General features: G+C 39.7%; 1 protein-coding gene across 10 annotated transcripts in view; it reads left to right on the forward strand.

Moving 5' to 3' along the window:
- RALGAPA1 (Ral GTPase activating protein catalytic subunit alpha 1) overlaps window positions 1-16,256 on the forward strand; it is a 368,491-nt gene that overhangs the window by 341,921 nt on the left and 10,314 nt on the right. The window contains exon 41 of one of the 10 annotated variants that reach the window (XM_077464692.1): window positions 5,679-5,708. The exons of the other annotated variants lie outside the window; for them this stretch is intronic. Within the exon in view, the coding sequence (XP_077320818.1) occupies window positions 5,679-5,686 (8 nt within the window). The 3' untranslated portion in view covers window positions 5,687-5,708. The remainder of the gene's footprint in view (window positions 1-5,678; window positions 5,709-16,256) is intronic. 10 annotated transcript variants of the gene reach the window in all.

Genomic DNA, 16,256 nt, shown 5'->3' on the forward strand with positions numbered 1-16,256 from the left:
TTTTAATTACCTTAGACTTTTTTTGGCCGACCATAAGACATTCTGAGAACAGAATGCCATATATATATATACGCCATATACATCGGCAGAATGGCACGGACAGGCATATTAACGTACCTGTATGTTGCCATTTAAGACGCAGCATTGTAAGTGCGCGCCACAAGCTCCATGAGTATGATCGCGGGTGCCCGCAAACTCTGTCTGCGGGGAACGGGAAAATGCTCATGTAAACAAGCATTTCCCCATTCTTCCTAGTGGTAAAAAAAAAATTTTCTTTTTTTTGTATAAGATTGACTAAGGGATGCAGATAAGTGGAGCCCATCGGGCACGATGCAATTACAGCTAATTACATATAAAAAAAAAAAAATCCACACAATTATGAAAGACAAACGCTACAATGATGTTGAAAAGTCTCGGGGCTACGATGAACGGTAGAGTTGATTTGGGGTTCCCTGAACATATTCACTGATGTGGCGTATAAAAAAAAAAACACATGCCTTGGACACACTTAACCCCTTCAGCGTCCCCTCCAGGTTAACCCCTTCACTGCCAGTCACATTTACACAATAATCAATGCATTTTTAACTGCACTGATCACTGTATAAATGTGAATGGTCCCAAAATAGCGCCAAAAGTGTCCAATCTGTCCGCCATAATGTCGCAGTCACGATAAAAATCACTGATCGCCGCCATTACTAGTAAAATAAAAAAATATTAATAAAAATGCCATAAAACTATCCCCTATTTTGTAGACGCTATAACTTTTTCTCAAACCAATCAATCGCTTATTGTGATTTTATTTTAATTTTTTTAACCAAAAATATGTAGAAGAATACTTATCTGCCTAAACTGAGGGGGAAAAAAATATATATATTTTTTGGGGGATATTTATAGCAAAAAGTAAAAAATATTGTTTTTTTTATTTTATTTTTTTTTTTAATTGTCGCTCTTTTTTTGTTTATAGCGCAAAAAATAAAAACTGCAGAGGTGCTCAAATACCACCAAAAGAAAGCTCTATTTGTGGAGAAATAAGAACGTCAATTTTGTTTGGGAGCCATGTTGCACGACCACGCAATTGTCAGTTAAAACGACGCAGTGCCAAATCACAAAAAGTGCTCTGGACCTTGGCCAGCCAAATGGCTGAAGTGGTTAATAAATAACCATAGGCACAGAAAAATAAAAAATTCCCATTAGTGCAACCAATTTAGGATTAGGACGCAGCCATGGAAGATTCTTGGAAAGTGAGTTAACAGGTAATAACTCTTATTTTCCCCAGTCATCTTCCAGGATGGCTTTTACAGAGAGGACAGAATAGAACTACCTGATCAGGGTGTGACCACAGCTTCCTCCTGAGAGCCTGTTCTTTGTTGGGGAACAGGCTCGGTCGGTAATGTTTCATGAAGCTTTGGAAGCTGGACCCATTAGCTGTTTAGCAGATCTGGGAAGGAGAAGCACTGACATTTTCAGCCTAAGAAGTGGCCCCTGTTCTGTCAGAATGAGCTTTGATGTTTTCTAGAGAAAACACTAATGATGACTGGCAAGCTTCTATCATTATACTAAACAGGGTCTAATATTGCCCTCACTCCTCAGTTGATCTTACCACGGCGCCAAAAACTAGATGAACACCTACTCAAGCTGCCACTTTAAATTAGTATGGAATTAGTATAGGTAAATAGCGGCGCTACACCTAATAGATGTACTGCACAAACCCAGTGATGAAAACGGTGCAAAGAAATTCAAAGTCCAGTATAAATGAGTTCACAATTGAAACAGTATAGAGGTGAGTCCATATAAAACACAGATGAGAAGGTATCCATTCCCACACCATGTGTCACCGCTCCCCCATACAACTCACCAGAAATAATTGCCTCACACTCTCATGTTTGACAATTAAACATTTTTCCGCTCAGAGTTTTCAGTCACTCCGCTCTCATCAGGCAATGGAACCTCCCGTATATATAATGAAGAGAAACTCCAATAGTGCAAATGTCTTATTAATTTATTAAAAATATACACCAAATCCACAGGTGATTGCACTGCCATGTAGTAAATTTAAAATTTGCATAGGTAATAATAAATCAAAGATATATTATGGACGCAGCGGGCCCAGGGCAACAGCTCCCTATCTCACCTCACCAATCTCGATCATCTAACCCACCGACACTTCCGATGCTGCATGTGTTGTCCCTTCCAGTTGCCATACAGCCCTGTCCCAAGCGTCTATCTTTGCATATTTCAATCACCTTGCGATAGTAATATTTTGACGCCCTCTTACCTTTTGTCTGGGCCCTGGTTCAAACAAACTCGAGGTTTATCTATAATCTTTAGATCTCACCCTACATATACAGAAATATAAGAAGAGGAAACCACCTAAGTTAATTTTCAATATATTGAGTTGAAAAGTAGATTTTTCTACTTCTTCCACATGTCTACCTCCACTTGTAGATGACTGGTACCATGTTCTCTAATATGGTAATGTTTGTTGAACGTAAGGGATTTGATTCTCTGCTGAATAAAAGCTCAGCAGCAAAAAAGCCATGAGCCTTCGCTATACATATGCAAAAGACAAATACCCTGGTAAGATCATAGCGACCAGAGATTTTCCACTGGTTAAAAAAAAAAGACTAATGTATGGGCTGCCTAAGTTCCTGTGTCCCGTACAGTACTACAAAAAACAGATGTTACTGATAAGTGAAAAATCCTATTATTTTGGTCTCGGGAACAAACATTCTTTCTAAAAATAAGAAATATAATAACTTTGTTTTTAGTGGTTATTTTGGAACCTGTAACCCTTATTCAATAGGGTGAGTCACTTTGCGGATTTCTTTTTTCTGAAGGTTCACAATATGTTCCATCATTTGGCAGGAAAATGATTTAATTGTGTTTTTCTCTTCTGTGTCTAAAAACTTTGCTGATACGTTGGCACTGTTTTAAGGTAATCCTATAAATATGACTTCACAGGTGGTCTTGGATTGATCGTTTAGGATGCCAGCCTCAGCAGATGATGTTGCTTTAACTGTTTGTTTTTTTCTTAACTTAAGGAGGCAAATTACAGATGCCATATTAACTATTATGGTAATTGTTTTGCATAGACAACTTGCTGTTAAAGCCAAACTCCAGGTTTCTACCCCTGCTTCCCTTAGGCTTCCCCTCCCTACTGCCAATTTTTTTTAATGTTTGTATACTTACCTTTATTTTAATAGATCTTGGGTTTGTATGTCACACTTCTTCTTGATCTTCCTTTTCCTTTGGCTGTGGAAGGGTCCTGAATGCTGCAGAGAGCAACATCATGCATGACGTGCCACTCTGTAGCATTCTTATTTGATCCAAGTGCAGCTCCCATGAAGTTCATGGGATAATATGAAGTGAGTTAAATGATGGTGGGTGGGTCATTCACCCCAGAAGAGCAGTGGTCCTTGACTGCAGAGAAGTGAGTCAGCGCAGGACAGCAATATGGTAAATATTGCTTTTTTTGTTCTTAAAAAAAATTGTAGTTAGCAGTTGCTAACTTCAGCTAGAAGAGTGGTGTTTAGAGCTGCCTTATTTCCCTACTGTTCTTTAACCTCCCTGGCGGTATGATTCAGTCTGGAATAAGGTGCTGAAAGCGGTACAATTATTTTGCATGGAAATCTGGCTTTTATTTTGTAGTCCTGTAATTCTTAGGAATAACGCTCTGAAATCTCTTCAAACCAGAGTCTAGCGGACATCCCGGGTATGATAAAGTTTATAATATAATAAAGAATAATAAAAATTATTCAATAATGTAATCAAATCCCAAAAAAAATGAAAAAGGGACATGTTTTGGTTGCTATGGACAATCTCCAAATTCCAAGCAGTAAAAAACAGTATTTATAATATAAAAGTGTATGCAGGGCATTGCACAAACCACTAGGGACAAAGGGGGTGTGTATTTTTTACTACAGCACTGTAATCTGTAAGATTACCATGCTGTGTGTGTTTTGTGTCTTTTTACATTTTTGAATTTGCCGCCGTTCTCCGCTCCCGTGCGCCGTAACGTCGCAGGGAACGGAGCTCGGCGGCATTCGGCACTGTGAATCGAGCGCAGGAGGGCTCAATCACACAGCGCGGCGGACATCGCTGGATCCAGGGGACAAGGTAAGTAACGTTACCTGTGTCCTCCCCTGCATCGAGCGGTGCAAGCCCGAGTCTGGCTCGGGGTTACCGCTATTGTAATTAAAATTCCAACCCGAGCCAGACTCGGGATTACCACTAAGGAGGTTGAGGGATCAGTCCAACTTAATGTGATGTGGTTGATTGTGTCATCCCCTGGCTTCTAATGTTTCCTGGATAATACAACTAGAGATGTACTGAAATTTAGACAGCCGAAACATATCGTGTTGCGAAACACAATGGTATTATCAGCTATTTTTCCGAAAAATCTGGTTTTCCTGTCCTGCTAGACAGTGCTGTGTGGCAGAGCTTCATAAATACCAGAGCTGGTAGAAATACAAATCCTTTGCACCAGGCATATAGTTATGCACTTATCTGCCTGATTTTCACCTTTAAGTCAGCTACCTTGTCACAGAAGGAATTACGGAATTGAATCTCAGTTTTTGCGGATGACACAAAGATAAGCAGAGTAATAAACTTACATCAGGACAGAGAAATGTTTCAGAATGACCTGAGCAAAAAACAATGTCAAGCTGCAGCTACCAAAGCAGGCAGAAAGTAGCATGCATAAAAAAGGGATACACTCAAGGGACAAAACTATAGTTGTGTCACTTTACAAAACTCTGGTTAGACCTTATCTGGAGTTTACTGGAGAGAGTTCAAAGAAGGGCAACAAAACTAATAAGGGGGCTGGAGGACCTCAATTATGAGGCTGCAAACACTAACTGTATTCTCGCTAGAGATGAGACACTTGAGAGGAGACATGATAGCGATCTATAAATATCTCAATGGGGATCCTAGCATAGGAATTAAACTATGCAGTCCTAGGGAGTGTATAAGGACATGGGGACACACAGTGAAACTGGAGGAGAAGCGGTTTAACCTTAAACTGTGTAGGGAGTTCTTCACTGTTAGTGCAATAAGGATGTGGAACTCTCTCCGACAATTGGTGGCAACTGCGGGGAGTATGGATATTTAAAAGAAAAAATCTTAGATGTACATCTAAAAGGACACAACATACAGGGATATGGTAAATCATTATAGACACTGATGCACATACACCTTCACAGGTTGGACTGGATGGACTATTGTCTTTTTTTCAGCCTTATCAACTATGTAACTATTTATTTTCAGCTCTATAGACCGTTTTCAGTTAGATTGTAATGATGCTCTTTGTTTATATCAGTGACACAAAGATTTAAAAGTACATTTGCGGACAGCAGTTATTGCTGATTTAATGACTGTCAGCAATTAATACATTGGACAGATGGAACCTTTATTTACATTACAGTACAGTACAAATGATTCAAACTTTTTTACTTTACAGGAGATTTTGACCTAAAACTTTCATGCCACCAGTGTCACTTCTAATGTTTTCTCCGCCTTATTACAAGATGCACCTTCATTTTTTTTTATGGAAGATGAAATACATATGATTTGTGTTTCCTGATTATTTGCATTTTCTTGGTAATTTGCCTCCTATCTAATCAGGTCTCTCTGTGGTCATAATTTGAAATATTTAAAGTTTCTTTATTTCCTCTCTTTAGATCATTAAATCTTTGTTCTGTTTATGAAAGGTAAGACATGATTGATTCCCATCTTTTTTTCCTTCTCCCTTTTATTTGCCTGTATTAAGTCTTTCCAATCATTTACTTATTTCATTGCTACTAAATCACTGCATGGATTTTTTTTTTTTTTTTGTGAAGAGCACCTTTCACTTACCTAAAGGACTTGTACTATGCATGCAGATGGGAAGTGGCTGCTAGTTTTTTCATCTCATAATATCTCGGTTGTCGGCAAGCTTGATGCGTATGACCATCAATTCCCAAACTTTGGATGGGCTTAACCCTTGCAGTGTCGGAGTCCTTCCTTTTAATTTTTCTGTTGTTGGTTATTCATATTGGCCTGTTTGAGGCACACCCTCCTATGCTTATGTGCTCTCTCAGTAACCTTCTACGTATTACACTTCTTTTTACCCTCTGAGCAGGTCAGTGATTAGAAGGGGGACAATCGCTATTACACAATTGGACATTCCCATTTTGCACTTTAATTCATCATTCTTCATCTAGCCCTTGACAGCAATCGCTAAAATGATATATACAGTCACAGCCAAAAATGTTATTTTGGTGACAGCTGCCAACCATCATCTGTAGAAGAAATTCAGGGAGGAGACCTCTAGACTAACTATACCCTGAACACGAGTGTTAACATGTTCCAAAGGGCGAACTTAGCCTTTACATTTTAAAACTGACTTCACTTGTGTTGCATCAAAACATATTTGAACTACACTGAATGCAGCTTTAAAAATGTGTGACTTCACTTGAAATTGCACTATTTCTAAGCCGCATGCCAGTGCGACTTCAGGTGCAACTTGGAAGACATCTGTGCAACTTCATGCACAGATATCTATGCACGACGTAGCTGAGCTTGCAGAAAGTATTGCAATAACTACGTGCAAAATCGATGGGACTTCGATGGAGTCGGAGTAGCATTGATTTGACTGCTTCCATTGCAGACAATAGGGTGCCACTTGTCATTGGATATCAAATTGCATGACAAGTCACATCAGACTTCCTATGTGCATGTACCATAATCCACAAAAAAAAAATGGAAGCCACTTAATAATTTTAAAATTAGCATGGAGGTATAGTTATAATCTGAGACTGATTTTCAGTCCAAACAGATGCACAACTAAGAAGTGGTCAGGGGAAGACAATACTCATAGTGCCGCCTTAGAGCAGCAGAATAGATTTATTTATAAATAACAACCCTTGCCTAGAAAATCTGTCTCACTGTAGGATTAATATATGTCCTACAGGGTACCTTGGTGCTTAGCCCTACCACAAGGGCTTTTCTAATTTTGTTTCAGCTTAAAAGAAGAATTAGAAACCTTAGATAAATTCACTCTAATAACTTATAGTGTTTGTTGCCCAAAAGCTTTGCATTATTTTAACCCCACGATAAGCTGTCATGGCAGACCAGAGAGTTATGCAGCCATACAAGAAAGATGTGCCCCTGCTTCCTTTTGGACTGGTGCATACCACATGAGATGGGGACTGCATTGGGTGGCTATATCAGTACAATCCCACCTCATGGACTAGGCAAAATGCCAAATATACTCACTTCACATCACCGCATTGGGTTACAAATGTAACTATGCATATTCCATACCTGAACAATCCTTCTGAAAGCTGGAGATCGCTGTAGTAGGTACTACTACAGTGATCTTCACTAGCTTCTGCATTCTGCTCCAAACGCCTGTCCTGCTTATTTGAGTACAGGAGGTTGCCAGCTCAGCAAAGGCACCATTTAGAAAATGCATTGCATTTTAACAATAAGCTCAAAATGTTTTCTAATTGGACAAGGCAGAGACTGTGATGTCACCTCCCCACCATTCCACCTCATCCAATCAGAGGACACGTTACATGCATTAAGAAAATGCTAATTATTTTTTGAATTGTGCACGTATGGCGACCCTCTGTGTTCACAATGCAGCAGGCTGCACTGTAGTTGCAGCGCCCACTAGAGTGATTTCCTGTTTCCAGTGGGACTGGCCAAGTATGATATATCCATGGTTAGAAATGTTCATATGTGGAATTTTTTAACTGTGAAATATAAATGTCATGATGTATATGTAGCGTTTGTACAGGTAAAAGACCAAAAAATAAAAAATATCAAGAAAAGGATTTTCAGTTCCAGGAAGTGTTCTCTTTTCTCATGTTTCCTTTTTTCTTACTTCCATTTTCCATCACTAGCTGCCTGTTTATGTTCATATTATATTCATATTATATTCATATTATATTCCTACTGCTGACTGTTGTATTATTTGTTACAATGCAAAAACATGACAAGTGCTCATACACTTAAGGGCAACTGAAGGGCTTATGTGTGTATATGTATGTGTATACACCCTTGTTAAAATGTCAGGTTTATGTGAGGTAAAAAAAAAAAAAGAGACAAAGATAAATAATTTCATAACTTTTCCCACCTTTAATGTGATCTATAAACTGTACAACTCAGTTGAAAAACAAACTGAAATATTTTGGGGGGGGGGGGGGGGGGGAGTAAAATTTTTAAGTAAACTAAAATAATGTGGTTGCATAAGTGTGCACATCCTCTTATAACCGGGGATGTAACTGTGTTCAGAATTAAGGAATCACATTCAAACACGTGTTAAATAGGTGTCAGTACATACCTCCCATCATTTGAAAGTGCCTTTGATTAACTCCAAATAAAGTTCAGCTGTTCTAGTAGGTCATTCCTGACATTTTCTTAGTCGCATCCCACAGCAAAATCCATGGACCGCAGAGAGCTTCCAAAGCATCCTAGAGATCTCATTGTTAAAAGGTATCAGTCAGGAGAAGGGTACAAAAGAATTTCCAAGGCATTAGATATACCATGGAACACAGTGAAGACAGTCATCATCAAGTGGAGAAAATATGGCAAAACGGTGACATTACCAAGAACTGGACATCCCTCAAATTGATGAGACGAAAATCGGTCAGGGAGGCTGCCAAGAGCCTTACAGCAACATTAAAGGAGCTGCAGGAATATCTAGCAAGTACTGGCTGTGTGGTACATGTGACAACAATCTCCCGTATTCTTCATATGTGTCAGCTATGGTGTAGTGTGGCAAGACGGAAGTCTTTTCTTACAAAGAAAAACATCCAGGCCCAGCTAAATTTTGCAAAAACACATCTGCAGTCTCCCAAAAACATGTGGGAAAATGTGTTATGGTCTGATGAAACCAAGTTTAAACTTTTTGGCCATAATTCCAAAAGATAAGTTTGGCGCAAAAACAAAATGCACATCGCCAAAAGAATACCATACCCACATTGAAGCATGATGATGGTTTTTCTTCAGCTGGAACAGGGGCCTTAGTCAAGGTAGAGGGAATTATGAACAATTAATATTGGCACTGAAAGCTGAACATGAAGAGGAACCTCATCTTTCAGCATGACAAAGACCCAAAGCATACATCCAAATCAACAAAGGAATGGCTTCACCAGAAGAAGATTCAAGTTTTGGAATGGCCCAGCTAGAGCCCAGACCTGAATCTGATTGAAAATCAGTGGGATGATCTGAAGAGGGCTGTCTCCTTGCAATCTGCCAGATTTGGAGTGTTTTTACAAAGAAGAGTGGGCAAATATTGCCAAGTCAAGATGTGCCATGCTGATTGACTCATACCCAAACAGACTGAGTGCTGTAATAAAATCAAAATATTAGTTTAACCACTTTCAGACTGGACCAATTTGCTGGTCAAAGACCAGACCACTTTTTGCGATTCGGCACTGCGCCGCTTTAACTGACAATTGCGCGGTCGTGCGACGTGGCTCCCAAACAAAATTGACGTCCTTTTTTTCCCACAAATAGAGCTTTCTTTTGGTGGTATTTGATCACCCCTGCGGTTTTTATTTTTTGCGCTATAAACAAAAATAGAGCGACAATTTTGAAAAAAACGCATATTTTTTACTTTTTGTTATAATAAATATCCCCCAAAAATATATAAAAAAACTTTATTCCCTCAGTTTAGGCCGATACGTATTCTTCTACATATTTTTGGTAAAAAAAAATCGCAATAAGCGATTATTGATTTGTTTGCAAAAAAGTTATAGCGTTTACAAAATAGGGATAGTTTTATAGCATTTTTATTAATAATTTTTTATTATTATTTTTTTACTAGTAATGGCGGCGATCAGCGATTTTTATTGTGACTGCGACACTATGGCGGACACATCGGACATTTTTGACACATTTTTGGGACCATTGTCATTTATACAGTAATCACTGCTATATAAATGCAGTGATTCCTGTGTAAATGACACTGGCAGTGAAGGGCTTAACCAGTGGGTGGCAGTGTAGGGGTTAAGTGTTCCTAGGGGCGTGTTACTAACTGTGGAAGGGTTGGGCTTTCATTTAGTGAACACTGATCTCTGCTCCAATCACATGGAGCAGAGATCAGCGTCACTAGTTGCTAGGCAGAATGGAGAAATGTTGTTTACAACGGCACTTCTCCATTCGGCCGCTCCGTGAGACGATCGCGGGGATGCCCGCGGCGATCGAGTCCGCGGGTCCCGTGACCGGACTCACAGGGGTCCCGACCAGCACAGGAGCGCGCCGCCGGCAGCGCGCTCCCGATGGCAGGGCGGCAAATTTAAAGGGACGTACATGTACGCCCATTTGCCTGCCCGTGCCATTCTGACGACGTACATCATCGCGCGCTGGTCGGCAAGTGGTTAAGGGTGTGCACACTTTTATGCAAGCATTTTATTTTTACTTAACTCCACCTAAAAGATTCCAGTTTGTTGTTTAACTGAGTTGTACAGTTTAAAGGTCACATTAAAGGTGGAAAAGTTCTGAAATGATTTATCTTTGTCTAATTTTTTTTTTTTTTACATCCCAGAAACCTGACATTTTAACAAAGGCGTGCAGACTTTATATCCACTGTATATAATTTATTATATATACAGTGCCTTGAAAATGTATTCCTTGAAATTTTCCACATTGTCATGTTACAACCAAAAACTTAAATGTATTTTATTGGGATTTTATGTTAGACCAACACAAAGTGGCACATAATTGTGACGTGGAAGGAAAATGACAAATGGTTTTGAAAATGTATTTAGAAATATGTGAAAAGTGTGATGTGCATTTGTATTCAGCCCCCCCTGAGTTAATACTTTGTAGAACCACCTTTTGCTGCAATTACAGCTGCAAGTCTTTTTGGGGATGTCTCTACCAGCTTTGCACATCTAACGAGTGACATTTTTGCCCATGCTTCTTTGCAAAATAGCTCAAGCTCTGTCCAATTGGATGGAGAACGTCTGTGAACAGCAATTTTTAACTGCTTGCCGACCAGCCACTGTTATTATACTGCGGCAGGTCAGCACGTTCTCCCGAGCCGTCGTAGCTATACGTTGGCTCCTTTAAGCGGGATATACACCCCAGCTGCCCTCACTGCGGGGGTGCCAATGCTCGTGGCCGACGGTCGCGGGCATGAGAGGCAAAACAGGGATGCAGGGATGTATGTGTAAACAAACAAATCACTGTTCTGTGAGGAGAGACGGATCGTGAGTTCCTAATAGCTAGGAACCACGATCTGTCATCCCCTCTAGTCAGTCCCCTCCCTCTACAGTTAGAACACACAGTCAGGGAACACAGTTAACCCCTTGATCGCCCCCTAGTGTTAACCCCTTTCCTGCCGGTGATATTTATACAGTAATCTTTGCATTTTTATAGCACTGATTGCTGTATAATTGTCAATCGTCACAAAAATGTGTCAAGTGTCCACCATAAACATCACAGTCATGATAAAAATTGCAAATCGCTGCTATTACTAGTAAAAAATTTTTTTAAAAATGCCATAAATCTATCCTCTATTTTGTAGATGCTATAACTTTTGCGCAAACCAATCAATATATTCTTATTGTGATTTTTGTATTACCAAAAATATTGAGAAGAATACATATCGGCCTAAACTGAGAAAAAAATTAGCTTTTTTTAAAAAAAAATGGGGATATTTATTATACCAAAAAGTACAAAATATTGTGTTTGTTTTTTTCAAAATTGTCACTTTTTTTTTGTTTATAGTGCAAAAAATAAAAAACACAGAGATGATCAAATACCACCAAAAGAAAGCTCTAGTTGAAAAAAGGTCAATTTTGTTTGGGTACAGCGTGACATGACCATGCAATTGTCAGTTAAAGCAATGCAGTGCCGTATCGCAAAAATTGCTCTGGTCATTGAGCAGCCAAATCTTCCCGGTGATGAAGTGGTTAAGTAAAATAATTAATTATCCAAGTATAAGAGGTCTCATGAAATGCACCACCTCCCTAAGGTATAGAATAAACAAATAGAAAACAGGAATGGGAGTTTTGAGATGCAGAAAAAAATTACATAAACAGCAATAACAATTTAATCCGTTTTATTGATACAAAACATGGTTTAAAATTTGATTAAAACCAACACATTAAGATTAAGTGGTTGTATTACAAAAGTAGGTTGCCTCTACATGTTTTGCTAAAATCTTGGCTTCTTCAGGAGATTTTGTAAGACCCTATGTGCAATATCACCCAAAACAATGGCAGAAACTCCAAAGGACCATCAAAGCCTCTCTGACAATTCAGCAGAGTATCAGTATTTTTTTTCCACACCTTGGGCAGCACAGTGGTGTAGTGGTTAGCAATCTCACCTAGCAGTAAGAAGGGTTGCTGGTTCGAAATCCCAACCACAACACTACCTGCCTGGAGTTTGCATGTTCTCCCCTGTGCCTGCGTGGGTTTCCTCTGGGTACTTCAGTTTCCTCCCACAATCCAAAGACATGCAGGTAGGTTAATTGGCTTCTGTCCAAAATTGGCCCTAGTATATGAATGGGGACCTTGGATTGTGGGCTCCTTGATGGTAGGGACCGACGTGAGTGTGCAATGTACAGGGATAGGAACAATTGTAGACACTCATTCAGGATGGACTGGTGTCTTTATTCAACCTAACTAACTGAAACTATGAAAACTCCCATTCCAGCAATTTTTAAGTCTTGCCACAGATTCTCAATTAGACTTTGGTCTGAACTTTGACTGGGCCATTCTATTACATGACTAGAAAATGCATTTCCTGGAGAAAATGCGTGGGAATGCTGAATAGCATCAAAACTGCCCCATCTTATTGCCCCATCAAAACTGCCCCATCATATTGCCACCATCAAAACGGCCCCCATCAAAACTGCTCCATCATATTCCTCTATTATAAATCAGTACATGGTGTGTCTGTGCTCTCACCCGGGCTCTGTAATCTGAGATGCTCCAGCCGCCTCCCCCCACTGCCCATCACTGTGTATAAGAAGCTTTGGTAACCATGGAAACAAAATGGACAACAAAAGCCTGAAATGATCACTAAACTTAAACAGTTTTTTCACAAAAACTGTAAATGATTTTTTTTTTTCAATTATTATTTATTTATTTTTTTCATGGGGTGGTCATAATGTTTTGGCTGACTCTTAATAGGTTTTCATCTAAGATTGCCCTGTATTTGGCTCCATCCATCCTCCCATCAACTCTGACCAGCTTCCCTGTGCCTGCTGAGGAAAAGCATCTCCACAACATGATGCTGCCACCACCATGTTTCACGTGGGGATGGTGTGTTCAGGGTGATGTACAGTGTTTTCCTGCACATAGCGTTTTGCTTTTAGGCCAAAAATTAAAATTTTGGTTTTATCTGACCAGAGCATCTTCTTCCACATGTTTGCTGTGTCTCCCACATGGTTTCTCGCAAACTGCAAATGGGACTTCTTATGGCTTTCTTTTAACAATTGCTTTCTTCTTGCTACTCTTCCATTAAGGCCAGATTTGTAGAGTGCATGACTAATGTTCTATGTACAGATTCTCCCATCTGAGCTGTGGATCTCCTCCAGAGTCACCATGGGCCTCTTGGCTGCTTCTCTGATTAATGCTGTCCTTGCCCAGCCTGTCAATTTAGGCAGATGGCCATGTCTTGGTAGGTTTGCAGTTGTGCCATACTCTTTCCATTTTCAGATGATGGGTTGAACAGTGCTCCGTGAGATGTTCAAAGCTCAGGATATTTTTTTTTATAACCCAACCCTGATTTAAATGGCTTCACAGAACAGCTGTATTTATACTGAGATTAAATTACACACAGGTGGACTCTTTTTACTAATTAGGTGACTTCTGAGAGCCTTTGTTTCCACAAGATTATAGTTAGGGGTAGCAGAGTAAACGGGGGTGAATACAAATGCACGACACGCTTTTCAGATATTTATTTGTAAAAAAAAATGTGAAAACCATTTATTTTATTCCCAATAAAATACTTTTACTCTTTTCGTTGTAACATGACAAAATGTTGAAAATTTCAAGGGGTATGAATACTTTTTCAAGGCACTGTGTGTGTGTGTATAATATATTTGAGGTTTTTAATATATATATATATTTATATGTATATCTATGTGTGTGTATATATATATATGTGTGTATATACATCTATATATAAATGTATATATTAAAAACCTAAAAAAAACATAAATGTGGTTATGCTTGTATTTAAAAATTAAATGCAGAACTACCCGAGTTTGACTTTGTATCCGTTTTTTGTAATTCGCTGTACAGCAGACTGGACTGAGAGAGGGAAGAACAATGCATGTTACTAGTCACAAGTGTTGCATGTACATATAGAAAAGTAGGATGTAAGAGGATGTAAAAAGAAAGGAGTTGTATCATCATACAGAAACTTAGAGATAAAGGAATCTGGAGCCTGGTCCCCAACCAGGTCTCCCCAAAAAAAGGGGGCAAATGGACTGTCTCGGTACAGTGTAATTGGGGTAAGTTCAAATATATGAGCAATTGTGTAAAGCAGTACAAAAGTTTGATACATAACACATACAGTAATGAAATCAGTTACAGGTTAAAAGTATGGGTAACACCAAGATAATACTTCCCACACAGGGAAGATCACAGTGGGATAGTTGATCACGGATAACATCTCAACTAGTTTCGTGGACTAAAGCTGCTTCATCAGGAGTATATCTAATTTGATTAACAAATAATGACAATATAATTAGTCCCAGACATGAAAAGTAACAGTGTTTAATGCAATATGTCAGTCAAACAATATGCTTATGTTATACAGGGGCAGAAGCGAGACTGTTTACCCACATCCCGGGAGGCACAAGGTGTCGCCAGTAAAAGGGCTCTCCCTTGGCGAGTTAGGGGGACTAACAAAACAATAGGCTGGAAACTAGATGGAGTAAGGTAGATGAATTGGGTAAACTGTATTTGGAATGAAATTGCGAGTGAGGGGAAGTGAGGATGTGACTGGAGTGATTGAAGTTTAGTGATTGAAGTTGAATGAAAGACTGCAAATGAAGGAATCTTGTGGTGAAGGTATGGGGGATGGAGGGCAGTACTTGATAGGTGAATCAAAATGTGGAAATTAAGTGATAGTGAAAGATTAAAAAAACTGAGTTTTTGAAATGTAGAAAAAGTGAAAGGTAGAAGTTAAATTGGGATTAAAGATAGTGTAAAATGTAGTGAATAAGACTATTGGATGAAATGGGGGAGAAAGGACCAGGGGAAAGGGGTGGTAAGAGGAAGGAAATGGGGGGAATGAGGAAAGGTTAGGGAAAATAAGGAAGGAATAAGAGGGGGAAAAGGGGGGTGTGAGAGGAAGGGGGGAGAAAAAGAGGGAGGGTGAGGAAAAGGAGGAAAAAAAAAAAGAGAAAGGGGGACAAAGCGGGAAGAAAGAAATGGGGAAAAAGGGGGGTGGAATAAAGGAGAGGGGAGGGAAAATGAAAAAAGAAAGGGAGGAACAGATCAGGAGGAGGAAGAAAGGAAGAGAAAAGAAGGGGTTGAGATGAATAAACCAGGGGAAATTGGATGACTGTGAATAAAATGGGCATATATAAAGAAAGACATAGTATATACCTTGTTATCAGAATACAGAAAATTGGGGGTCCCGGGAGGAGGATACCGATGTATAACAGCAATTTGGAGCATTATGAGAGGAGGGTAGAGAGTGACAGTGCACAGAAGCACAGCACTCCCACCCAGGTATCCTATGAAAGGAAACACAGTGCCCAAAGTAAATACATTAGCCCATTGCCATTTCCCTTAAGCAGGGGAGGCTTCACAGTGACTGCAATAAACATATGGTATGAGTCTCAAAAGTAGCTAACTTACTGTAAGCTTGTTGGCTAATAGAGTTCCCAGGCCCAAATCCAACTCTTGGACAAGCAGGAAGCTACCTGCTATTTGTAGTCCCCAACCCTGTGACGTTTCGTAAGCGTTGACCGTGACATCACAGGGTCAGGGCTCCCGCAATGCGCATGCGCGAAGGAGTTGTGCGTGTGCATGCGCATTCGCCCAATGGGTGGAAGCCCTAGCCAAGGCATGTGCAAGTGGTGGAGACGGCGGTCTGGGACCTTTCCAACCACCAGGGAGCCCACTGAGCTGCTGCAAGAAAACACACACCTGGGACGCCAATGCTCCGGCGCAAGTCACAAGGGAAGGAGGCAGGCAGACACACCTGAATACAATAATATAATCAGAATAATACACAACAATGAAGATACAATAATAAAAGCTTGTGTGAGGAAAAAATTATATTGACAATGCAAAATA

Source organism: Lithobates pipiens, unplaced genomic scaffold (genome assembly GCF_037356315.1).
Source record: "Lithobates pipiens isolate NorthernLeopardFrog02 unplaced genomic scaffold, aLitPip1_a1.2 Scaffold_30, whole genome shotgun sequence".
Taxonomy (NCBI): Eukaryota; Metazoa; Chordata; class Amphibia; order Anura; family Ranidae; genus Lithobates; species Lithobates pipiens.